General features: G+C 57.6%; 1 protein-coding gene across 1 annotated transcript in view; it reads right to left on the bottom strand.

Moving 5' to 3' along the window:
- The window catches only part of MN1 (MN1 proto-oncogene, transcriptional regulator), a gene marked incomplete at its 5' end in the record, with an annotated part of 30,003 nt that extends 20,906 nt beyond the window's left edge, over positions 1-9,097 (bottom strand). The window contains one exon of the mRNA XM_083874119.1: positions 5,659-9,097. Coding sequence (XP_083730245.1) covers positions 5,659-9,097 — 3,439 coding nt within the window. The remainder of the gene's footprint in view (positions 1-5,658) is intronic.
- Positions 9,098-12,631: the final 3,534 nt, after the last annotated feature.

The following is a 12,631-nucleotide window of genomic DNA, read 5'->3' on the forward strand; positions in this document are numbered from 1 at the left end:
CGCCTGACGCCCACCACCCACACTGCCTGCATCCAACAGTCCCAAACATGCACCAGGACAATCTATTCTACACCAGAGATAAAACAGGGAATGATCCTCTGCCTACAATTTGACAGCTCTCTTTCCATATTCTCAGTGTGCTTGGGAAATTATGTCATTAAACGGCTTCTGATATTTCAGTAAATTTAGTGTTAACAAAGCATAGATGTTAGGCCACCTGAAGATTCATTTCAGAACTGGCTCTGCACTTTCTGAGGAGACTCTCCTCGCAGTCAGATTTAACAGAAATACATGAGAAACCACTGACTGAAAATATACAGTAATTTGTCTAGTACTAAAATTTTATATGGCCACATAAAGGCATTTTACTGTACCAAAACCTTTCCCTGGTATAGAACATTACCAAGGCTGGGAGTCAGCTGGTTCAAATAAAAGCAGTCTATTTAGTTTTAGGTTAGACTTTTGTTTGATGCCTTATTCTTTGTTCTACACAAGTGACAACAAATTGTATCTATAGACATTGCTAATTAATAACGCTTTTTACCGAAATATTATTTGCAGTTCTGTGGTCGAGCATTCCACTAGGTCATTGGTAAAAAAACAGGTATTGTACCTTAAAAATTAAGAGCAGACACGGTGTAATACATCACAGATCAAATAAATCTATGCTGTCATCCAAGCTCATATATAAATACTAAGTCTAATTCATTTCCTTTTACATCATACATAAAGGTCTGAAGCACATTCACACACCAATTTCAAGAAACATCTCCCTCGAAGTCTGTCTCACGCACATCCTCACACCAAGTGTGTGCAAAACAACCCTGTTAAAACTCACCTTGCAACAGAATGGGCCATCAGAAAATAACAGACTTTGGGGCAAGGAAGCACCAGGATGTAAACCAGAGAGGTAATCTGCATTAATTCAAACACAGCTAGATCCTCCACTGAAATGAGAACAGGTAAATCTAGAGACCAAAAATTATTTAGCCAGACAGACGGTGGATGCAAAGGCAAACAGTGGCCACAGTTGTTACTGAAATGCCAATAAATTTACACACTTCCTGCACTAAATATTTTAGTATATCACAGCAAGAGGAAATACTACTGAAAATTCTGTCCTTTGCTTTCTCTAATATATGCCATAAAGGTCGACAAGCACACTGCTACAGAATGTTTATAAAACAAAGGAAAATATTTCTAAACAGGATCATTTTCTAGTAGAAAGTATTAAAAATTACAATCAGTCAAGGTAAACAATGGAGAATTTCTGTCATGCAAATGAGGCCAAGCAGGACCAGCCCTTCCAATTATTTTTTTTTAACAGGTTAGAAAAGTTTAAAGCATCGTATTAATTCCAAATCTAACACACACCAAACTCTCTCCTCCCAGGATAAGCAGCGGCAGCGTTCTTCCCTCGTCACTCTGCTTGCTAATCCAGATGATTTAATAAAGATGTGGATTTGATAGATGTGGAGTTTATCGTGTAACTTCAGGACAAAGGCAATAGCTTCTTTTTTTCACTAAATTGTTAAAATTGTGTAAGTTTCAGCAGCCCAGTGAAGCACACAAAGCTGCACCGGGAATCACAGCCCCCTCGCTGGAAAAGGCGCTGAGCTTTGCTGCTGAACTCGCTTCCACAGCGCTCACTACAACACGATCGCTGGCAGTGAGGGTTCAGTGCCTGAAAAACCTCACCAGAGGTCTGACAAACTCAGCCCCAGTAAACAAACGCACTCCCTCGGTAAAGCCCCTGAAAGAACTAAACAATATTTAAAATAAAGCAGGCAGCAGAATGCATTGGAAAGGGAAAGAAAACAAAGGCTCCCGGCCGCATCTGGACCAAATTTGACCTTTGTTAATGTATTTCTAGTAATTCACAGATGTTACACACTGCTCCAGCAAGAGGGTTGGCTTGTGGGCTCATTCCAGTGACAGGTTCAGTGTAAGGATGAAATATTAACAAAATCTCAGAGATGAAGGCTAACGGTGCCGCGTGGCACGTGCCCGTCAGCCCGGACTGACCAGCCCAACAGACACCGAGCAGCAAAATATATCCCCATCCTTCCCAATCAACACCTGCACAGTTCTAGGTAAATACCAACGTCTTCACCTGACATCTGCAGTATGGGACCTTCGAAATTTCAATTAAAAACTAAAACCAAAACCTCACCAGCACTTAATTACTGGATTTCTAAAGAATACTAATACACATTTCACGGAAGGGGAAATTGTTCTGGTTTGGTCAAATCAGGAAAAGCACAAGCCCATTAAACTGGTCCCGGATTTAAATTTTAAGTGAATTTGATTTGGTTATTCTTTGTCAGCTAGAGCTGTGGTGTTGGAAGTCGAGACAACCCCTATAGACTCAGTGTTATTTATCTCTCACTCCCAGCACAAGCTGCTAGGCAGAGGAAAACACGAAATTCTAGAAAGCATTTTCATGGGAGGGAAAAAAAACCCCAAAACCTACCAGCTACTTCACATAAAACGTGTTGGTACAAGAAACGATGCATCAGAGCAAACTCCTCACAGAAAGCACATTTGAGGGCAGAGCCATGTCCAGGCAGCATTACCAATACCACATTCCGAAATGGAACGCGAACGCGCGCGCAGAGCCCGCGGCCTCGGAGGTGTCACACCTCGCTGGGGCACCAGCAGCACCCCTGTCTGCCCTCAGCAACCCCCAGACCCACAGCTCACACAACTGCCAGACACCAGCAAATCATTTTAATGCCATTATGGGGGAAAAAATGTGAGCTCCGAGGAATCTGAACAGCCATTAAAACTACTTGTTCCCCCCATAACCTGCGCGTTAACGGAGTATTTGAGAAGTTCCTGATCCTGCTGTGTTTTGGGGAGCCTGTTCTTTCCTTTATGGCCAGCACTGAAGCCAGACCCTCTGGTCCTGGCACTGGCTGAGAGTGGCAGGAGTGGACACAGTGCCCAGCCCTGTACAGAGGGGAAGCTGCCCCCCAACACCACAGCCCCTTCCTCCACCTCCTCTTCCTCCACCTCCTCTTCCTCCACCTCCTCTTCCTCCACCTCCCCGGCACCTGAGGAGCCGCTGGTGCCAATCACAGCAGTGCCACAATGGGAATAAATCCCCGACTGCCTGCCTTCTCACGGCAGGTGTAAATCAGAAACCCCCAGCAATGCCTGCACTGGGAGAACCCCGGGTCTAACACTGCTCTCAGTAACGCTGCCCAGCCCCAAAACGGTGCCCACCTTCCAGCACGGTGCTCTGCACACCAAGGACCTGCCTCAATTCAGAGGAGCGCTGTCTGGAGCCTGCACATCCACCCGGACACTGGGTTACTGCTGGAACAAACACCACGCTGCAAATCCCAGCCGACTGAGAAGGTTTAAAATCTCAGCCCACGTCTAAAGAAAGCCTTTTCTTAAACACAGTTTCACACGCTCCAGGGGTATGGCAATGTTAAGTTAAATTATTTCTACTGACCGAGGTGAACAGCCTGTTTTGTCTCACCCATTGTATCTTTATCATCTCCAACAACAGTTAAAGTAAATTCTCTGCGAGTCTGTATAAATTTCCTCATCCGAGGAACCAGCCCATTCAAATCCCTCAAGTGACTAAAGCATGAACCAACCCGAGCGCCTCTGCATTGTTGTGGAACTGGTTTGCTATTTTATGTTAAGCTTCTGAAATACTAAAACATATCCTTATATAGGAACACTGATTAAATGGTTTTCCTTCCAAGTGATGAACTGTTTTAACACCAACATTGTGGTTATCACGACCAGAAAGCAATTACTTCTTTCACTAGCTGTTACTAAGAATAGCTGTGATCAAAGTGACTGGAGGAGTGCTGTTAAAAGACGCTGCAGAAGCATCGCTCTGTATGACACACACACACACAAAATATAGATCATTTTAAGCCAAATTACACTTTTAATAAATGTGCTGTTCGGAATTAAATCACTGCTCAGGATTTCTTTTTTCATCCAGGAAGTTGGGATCTATACAAGTTATTCTTTCAACACCTATTTCTAAGCACAGCACGATGTGAGATCTGTGTATCTGTGTGTGTGTGAAAGTGCACACGGTAACGGGGTGCGTGTGGTGTGAGAGAACATATATATGTGCTTGAGCCTGCCAAGGCACAAGTGACAGGAACTGTGATTTGTGCTAACTAGCTATTGATCCAGTCAGATCTAGATGTTGTGTACAAGAAACAATAAAAGAGAAGGGGCCAGGAAGGATGCTGTGTGCAACTCCATTTAAAAATGGAAAAGAAGGGCCCCAAACAAACCAATTTATGTCCTTGCCTGAGTGAAGCATGGAGAATGCTGATGGGCTTCCTCGGGTCTGCCGTGCATGCTAAACACTCTGCTCGAAATGAGAGTCTCCTGCGCTGGGCATTAAACATGAACAAAGAGACAAACCGTGGGGGCTAGGATTCACGCTTCAGAAAGCCAAAGCTGCAAAGCCAACCAGAACCGGGTTAGGAAACAGCCCAGTTTCCAAACCAGCTCCCTTCTAATTTCACCAACAACTTTCTGAGCAAAATTACTAAATGTGGAGGGCTGTAAAAAGTCGGTCTCTACTATGAGAGGTAATGAAAACAATTTCAAACTACACTGCAGTAGCAAAATATCACCTTTCCTAGGCACAAATAATGAGTTTGTATTGTGTAAACTGCACACATGTATTTCTAGCACACCAAAACCCACCCGCCTGCACTCGGATAGCAGGTACAGCATGTGCACCCATTATAACAATCACAAATACTGCTAGGCAGGTTGCAAAATAGAGATTTGATAAGATAAAATAGAAACCAATTGAATCTATAATCATCCTTATCTCAACAGCTTTTATAATAGAGGGTTTTCCATTAAAATATTTTTTCCTAAGCCTGGGGAATTATGATGCCCTCTGGACACAAGGAAGGATCAAAAATGACAACTAATGTCAAAATTAAACATCTGCCAACTAAGCAAGTTTTACACTAACAGACACAGACCCTTATTTTAAACCGCCTTTCAGTTAAATGAAAAATAATTTGTTACAAGCTGTTCAGTTCAGTATCACACTGCTATGGGCTCCAAATGCAAGCAGGGGGCACCTGGACCTGAAGGGGCAGCACTACCACCACATTCATGTTTTTGTGGTTAGGGAAAACCTCAGTCACAGTTTCGGGAAGGTGAGTGGAAGGCTCAGCTGGCACCAGGCTCTGTGAGAGCCCCCTCCTCAGCACCCCATGCCTGATGGGACCCTGCAGGAGCCCCCTCTTCTGCACCTCAGGGTGCAGTCCCCTTCTGCAGGACCCCAGGCCCAGGAGCTCAGGCGGGGCTCTCACCGGGGGAGCCCCTCTGCTCAGCACCCCCACCTGCCCATTCCCGAGGAGGCATGATGGGGACAGGGCTGGCAGCAGAGATGCCACGGGGCAGTCGTCACCTGGGCCAGTCAGGCAGCAGGCACTTTGTCCCTGTCACTGGCCCTCCCAGCAGAGCCACCCAGGATCCTGCAGCCCCAGTCCAGACTGGGAAGGTGCCTGGCACCCACCAAGGGTGGAGAGGGTGTGGAGCCAGTGCGTACCCAGAGTACCAGAGCTGCAACCCCACCAAGTCCCCCTCCCTGAGCAGCCCACAACCACCCCTACCCCTGTGCCAGCACCCGTGTGGGACAACTGATACCTTCTTTGCTGGGGTTCGGGGGCTTGGGCTTCTCCCAGGGCGCCATGGGCTTGTCCTCCTCCTGTCCCTCCATCAGGGCCTTCTCTCCAGGCAGGTACCAGGTGGAGTTGTGCTCTGCCATCAGGGAGTCCAGGTCGATGGTGCTCATGGTGCCCTTGACACCCTCCGAGCAGCAGCTGCCCAGGTCACTGTCCCCATTCTGCCCCGCACACTCCCCCTTCTTGCTCTTCAACCCCAAGGGCTGGTCTTCCGAGATGCTGAACTGCTGCCGCTGGAGCTGGATCTGTGCCTGCAGGATCTCCAGGGGGTGGATCTCATCCTGGGCCGAGGTGCTCGTGGGGGTCCGCACCTGTTCCATGCTTGGCGTGCCAGGGTGAGCGCCCGCCGTGGTGCTGAGCCCATAGCTGTCGGGGGTCGAGGTAGATGTACTGAGAAGGCCAAGGGCCAGGGGCTTCTGTCCGTTGAGAAGTGTGTGCTCCCCACGGGGCAGCTTGGGCGAACCACCCAGCAGTGGGCTACGGGTGGGCTTGGAGGTGGCATTGTCGGAGCTGGAGGACACCTCGTCCTCGTTGCCGTAGCTGGTGCTGACCTCGTCGGGAAAGTCCACGTGCGGGGAGCTGCCGTCTGACTTGGTCACGCTCTGGATGCCGCTGTCCAGGGAGGACATCAGGTCGGGCTGCTCCGCCAGCAACAGTTCGCTGCCCTTGCTCCAGGAAGGGGAGGTCAGGGGCTTGTCGTGAGGGGTGCCTCCACCGCGCTCAGCGCCCGCAGCCCCCGGCGGGGCCCCCGCCGCCACCGGCACTGCCGGCTGCCCTGGGCTGACACCGGCTCCCCCACCCTCGGCAGCTGAGAACTTGTCAAAAAACGTGCCGGGGCTGACGTGCCCACTGTCCCGTTTCCGGCGACCCCGACCCCGCCCGCCACCCGCCTTCCCCTCGCCGCCGGCCACCGGCTCCAGCGCGTAGCCGGGCGAGAGGCTGCTCTCGGCGGGCAGCAGCGGGGCACTGCCCGCTGCCTTGCCCGTGCCACCCCCACCGACTGCCGGCCCTGCTGGGAAATAGTCCGGGGCAGCAGGTGGCGGGTCGGGCTCGGCCTGGCTGAGCTTGCGCTTGGCCTCGGCCGGGCTCTTCTTGTTGAAGGTGACGTTGAGGTTGGGAGCGCCCAGGCTGGCGATCATGTTTTGGCAGGCGGTGGAGAGGGCGGCCAGGCAGCTCTGCCCGAAGACATTGTCCTTGCTGGCCGCCTTGCTGAAGGAGCCCAGCGAGAGGGCACCCAGCTTGCTGGCGGCGGGCCGCGGTGGGGGCGGCGGGGGGAACTCGGGCGGAGGCGGCGGGTAGGCCCCGGGCGAGGCGCTGAGGGCGGGCGCAGCCCCGTGGGCCGCCGGCTGCCGCGCCGCCGCCGCGAAGGGGAAGCCGGGCTGAGCGGCGAAGTCGGCGGGGCCACGGCGCTCGGCAGGGGCGCTGGGCAGTGCCACACCGCTGCCCGGGGACTGCAGCTGCGACAGGCCGCCCATCGAGGGTGTGAAGGGCGGGTGGACGCCGGGCGACGGCAGGGCCTGCGCCGGGCCCTCGCCCGCCATCCGCAAGGGCTCCTGCAGCCCCAGCCCGCCGGCGCCCGGCCTGAAGAGCACGGCGGGGCCCCCGGGCTGCAGGCCCAGCTCGTGGGGGGCCGCCTCGGCCGGTAGCCCGGGCCCTGCCAAGCGCCTCGGCAGCAGCTCCCCGGGCGGCGGCGGCCCCGCGAACCAGGCGCCGTCGGGGGCCAGGTGCGGCGCCGGGGCGTCGAAGCTGCGGCCGCCACCGGCCTCCCGCTCGAAGGCCGGCGGGGGCAGGCCGCCAGGCGCGCCCACCTCGCCGTGGTGGCCCAGCTGCTGCAGGCTGGGCGGCCGCAGGCGCTGCTGGCTTCGCGAGGCCATCTGCTTCATCACCAGGGCCGCGTTCTGGCGCTGCGCCAGCGCCGGGTGCTCGGGGCCGCCGTGTGGCAGCGGGCCCCCGAAGGCCTCGGGCGCCGGCGGGGTGAACTCGCCCGGCAGGCCGGGGTAGGCCGTCGGGGAAAGGTGGCTCTCCATGGCCGGGCCGTGCATGCCGCCGCCCCAGGAGGCGCAGCGCTCGACGCCGGGAGTGTTGGGGAAGTCAAACCGCGGCCTCTTGGCGACGCTCACGTAGGGGGCATCGAAGTGCTGCAGTCTTTGATTTGGTGGCTGTTGCGGAGGAGGGTGCTGCATATTAAACACGGGGTCGGTGTAGGGATGCATATTCCTGTTCTCCAGTCTGTGAATAGGGTATTCAAACTGTGCATGCTGGTTCTGCATTATGGGCCCATTGTCCTGCAGGTTGGAGTTGGGAGCGTTGGCTTCTGTTTGCTGTTGCCTAGGGATGGCTGGCGGGCAGGAGTTCTGTCTGGCCAGCAGGCCCGGCGGCTGCTGCGGTGGTTGCGGTGGTGGTGGCGGTGGCGGCGGCTGCTGCTGCTGCATCAGCGGGTGCCTGGCGTTGGCCCCCGGCTCCAGACCGGCCGACATCTTCCGCGCCCCCCCGAAGCGCTCGAAGAAGACGCCGTGCTGCTGCGGCTGGTGCGCCTTGGCCACGGCCATGCCCGGCGCCCGGGGCAGGGCGGGCGCCCCCGCGAAGCTGCCGCCCGCCGGCACCTGCCGCCCGCCGCCGTAGTGCGGCAGCTGCCCCTCGGGCTCCGACGGCGAGAAGACGGGCAGCTCGAAGTGGCCGGCGGGGCCGTCGCCAGGGTAATTGTATTCCAGCGAGTCCACGCCGCCCTGCGCCGGCAGCCGCCGCGGCTCCAGGCCGTGGGGCTCGGAGGAGCCGGCAGCCGGCAGCCCGTGGAAGGAGGCGGCGCGGTTGGGGGACTGGTCGAGGGGCAGGCAGGGCGCCGGCACGGCGTGGCTGGCAGCGCCCGCGCCGTGGTGCTGGAAATCGGGCAAGGTCCCGGGGCGCTGCTGCCCGAAGCCCTCGCCGCCCTGGCCCTCGGCCATGTGCTCGTAGCCGTCGGCGAACGCCGTCTGCCCGCCCAGAGCGCCGCTGTAGCCCAGGAGGCGCCCGCCGTGCACGCAGGAGGCGCCGGGGTCGGGCCCGAAGCCGCCGCCGAAGTGCGGGGGGTGCTGGTGCGGGTGGGGGGCGCCGCCGGGGCCGCCGTGCGGCTGCTGTCCGCCGAAGAAGCCGTGCACGGGAGGCTGCATGCCGCCGCCGTGCAGCTCGGCGGGGCCGCGGCCCGGGAAGCCGTAGCCGTCCCCGGCCAGGCTCATGTTCATGCCCAGGAGGGGCGGCTCGCCCAGCGCTCCCAGGGCCGGGTCCGCCGGTGCCGGGCCGCCGCCGGGGAAGGCCGGCGCCTTGAAGTGCGCGCTCATGCTCAGTCCGGGCTGGCCGAAGCCCCGCTCCGCCTGCCCGCCGCTCCGGCCGCCGTTCTGCGGCTCGAACTGCTCCAGCCCGAACATCCTGCGCGGCTCCTCAGCAGGGCATGGCCGCTCCGCTCCGCGCCGCTCCGCTCCGCCGTCCCGCTGCCCGCCGCTCCCCCGCCGCTCCGCTCCGCTCCGCTCCGCGCCGCTCGGCCGCCCCCGCTCACATCCTGCCGCGCCGCCGGCACCGGCCGCTCCGCTCCGCTCCGCCCGCGCTCACCCCGCCGCTCGCCGCTCGCCGCTGCCCGGTGAGAGCCGACGGGGCGGCGCGCCGCCGCTCACAGGCTCGGGCGCCCGGGAGCTGCGCGCCGCATCCCCGGCCGGCCGTGCGCTCCCGCGGCTCGCAGCGCTCCGGCGGCGGGGCCGGGGCCGGGCAGCGGGGCCGGGCGGGCGCTGCGAGGGCTGCGCCGCTCCCCGCGCGCTGCCGCGCTCTCACCCAGCGCTGGCGGAGCAGCAACAAGTTTTGCATTTCAGCGATGAATTTCAGCCATCGGGGCTGCGCCAATGAGCGCCGCGGACCGGGGCGGGGCTGCCGTTAAGGTGGCTCCGCCGCCGGCCCCGCGCCCCGCCCGCACCGCGCCCCGCACCGCCCCCCGGGCCCGCCGGGGCCGCCGCCGCCGCTGCTCCGAGCGGAGCGGGAGGTGCGCGGTGCCCCGGGGTCCCGGAGCGGGGTCCCGGAGCGGGGCGGGGGGCTCTGGAGCCGGGATATGGTGGGTATGGAGAGCCAGCGGCCGCACCGGGTGATGTATCCCGAGCCCGGGAACGGGAGCGGCCCCGGGCCGGGCACCGCGGGCAGCGGGGACACTCACAGCCCCGTCCCCCCGAGGGACAAACACCCACCGGGCCTGGGGGCCCACACCTCGCCGGCGGGACACGGTGCTTCAGGTGCTCGCGGATGCACATGTCGATAGTTTAAAGAAATAGTAATGAATATTGCTCCCACCAAAAAAAAAAAAAAAAAAAAAAAAAAATGAGATCTATAAATAAGCGGCTGAGGACTGTTTGTATATGGCAGGAGAGTTTTAACGGGATTTTTTTTTCTGCAGGATCAGGATGCTGCGCTGTGATTAAATATTGATTTTGTGTAATTAGTTTTCATGTGAACTATCCTCCTTGCTGATGGCCTGGAGATTTCAGAACCGGCGAAGAAATGGAATTGGACGTGGAAATTATTACTTAGCGAAGTGACAGGGGGGGAAGAGGGGGGCGCGGGGCTCGGGCCGCGGGGCGGGCACCGGGGCGGGAAGCGCGACCGCGGCACAAAGAACGGAGGGGACGCCTTGCTCCTCGCGACGGGAACGGCGGCAGCGGAGGGAGGGACCGGGGGAGATGCGAGGCCGCCGGGCCCCGGCACCGCTTCCCTGCTCGGGGGCAGCGCTCCGGACCGACGGCGGCGCCGAGCGGGGCCCGCACCGGGTCAGAGGCGGCCCCGCGCCCGGGGCTCCCCCTGTGCGCCTGCGTGCGCGCCGTCGGAGCGGCCCTTCCGAACGGGCACAGCGCCCCCTGCCGCCCGCCACAGCCCCGCCACAGCCCCGCCGGGCGGAGAGACCCCGCTCCGTGTCCCCGCCGGGCGGTCAGGCCCCGCTCCGTCCCGTGCCCCCCGCTCCGCCCCGACGGCGCTGGGAGAGCCCCCGTTCCGGCCCAGGGTCCGTGCCCCCGTTCCGCCCCGGCAGCGGGCATTCAGCATTCAGGCCGGACGGGGCGGGCCGGGACCCGCGAGCATTCCTCCCCGCGGAAGGGCAGGGTCGGTGCGGGGAGCGGCTCCCGGATTCATGTCGGGGCACCGGCGGCGGCCGCCACTCCTTCCCCGGCCCGTCCTGCGCTTTTCTGGGGCTCTGTGCGGGCAGCCCACCGCCCCGGGATGCCGCCGCTCCCTCCCTCCCCTCTCCTCGCCGTGGGCACAGAACAGCCTTTGGCCCAGCGGCGATATCGCCCTCGGGGCTGCATCCCGGGCCTGGAGTCCAGCAACCCAGCCCCGCTCCCTCCGGAGCCACCGCCGGCTGCTGGGGAGGGAAATCCCATCCCGCCCCCGGCTCGCCCAGCGCCGCTCCCTCCGCGGGCTGTGCCGGGAGCCAGATGGTGCCTAGAGATGGACAATGGCGAACATGGAAACAACCTCAGCATAAGTGTTCTGACAGGTCGGGTACCCGCTGCAGAGCTCTGCCGGCCCGTGCTGTGCCTGTGGAAAGGTGGCTCAGCCCCTGTTCCTAACCTGGGACGTGTTCTGGGGCTGCCAACCTGCCCCACAGCTCCTGGTGCCTGGCACAGGGCTGGGAATGCTGGTGGCTCCCTCCTCCTGGGACTGGGAATGCTGGTGGCTCCCTCCCCATGGGGCTGGGGGCACTGGTGGCTCCCTCCCCCTGGGGCTGGGGGCACTGGTGGCTCTGGGCTGTGTCCAGCACTGTCAGGTCACCTCTGCCACAAAGGGTTGCAGCCCCCGGCCAAGGAGAAGGAAGCCTCTCTCAATCAGACTTAAGCAGTGAAAAGTGTATTTTATAAAAACATATTTTTACTTTCATTCTTGGGGTTTTGGTCATCTTAGGAGAAGCAAGGAAAGGCATTATTTAAATAGTTGTAGCTGCTGGGGATTATTTTCTAAATTAACAATAGTAATTGTGCCTGCCAAATCCAAAGTTGAGGGGATTCATTTATTTCAACTCTCCAGACAATAGCACAATTTTGGGTTTCATATTGCAAGCTCTGAAAACCAAATAGTGGGACTGATGTTTAAAAAAAAAAAATTCAAACAACATCAATTCATCAGACTTAAATCCAGTTCTTTCCACTGTGTCAGTTTAACTTGCACTGAGAAAAGTTGCTGCTCAGCAAAAAAAAAAAAAAGGGGAAAAAAATCCTTTTTAACAAAATGAATGCATCATACATAAAACATCACGGACCATACAATTAGTAAGCAAATGTAAGAGTTCAGCTGAGTTCATAATTATTCAGCAAACCTATTCAGAATGATTTTTTCTCCCTGCAGCAATCTACTGTGTGGGCTCATTACCACTGAAAATCTAACGAAGAAACCACCACAGAAACGGCACAAAATAAGCCCATATGCTCGAGACACTTTAGCTCAGCCAGCCCTAAGCAAGAGCCTCTTAAACGCTGACAGGGAGGGAGCCCAAGTCACTTCTCTGCACTCCCAGCTCTCCAAAGGTGTTCTGGCTTTAGTTGCAGCTTCAGGTACTTCAGTTGTGGCCACTCCTTTGTCCTTTGTGGTGCCACCAACGCCTGCAGAGTGTCACACAGCAGCCCCAGTGATGGGCCCTGTCCCTGGAGCAGAGGTTCCCAACAGGCACTTCACAAAAGAGCTGATGGGTTTTTCTCCTGATAGAGATTTCTCTTCCTAGCAGGCATATTCAGTGAAAGGAATTGTAATATTTAGAAGGACAGGTCTTCAAATCTGGCAGCTGATATTTTCAGGAAAGTTTTCAGCATTTCTGCGTGGAACAGTTTAGGGAAACTATTGTATCTCCTGTCTCTCAAACTACAGCAAACCTGGTGGTGGAAGAGACACAGGAGGCAAATGTATAAAATCATTAGATGAGCTTGTGAGTGCAGGGAGCA

The sequence above is a fragment of the Zosterops lateralis genome, assembly GCF_965231275.1.
Source record: "Zosterops lateralis genome assembly, chromosome: 17".
Lineage (NCBI taxonomy): Eukaryota > Metazoa > Chordata > Aves > Passeriformes > Zosteropidae > Zosterops > Zosterops lateralis.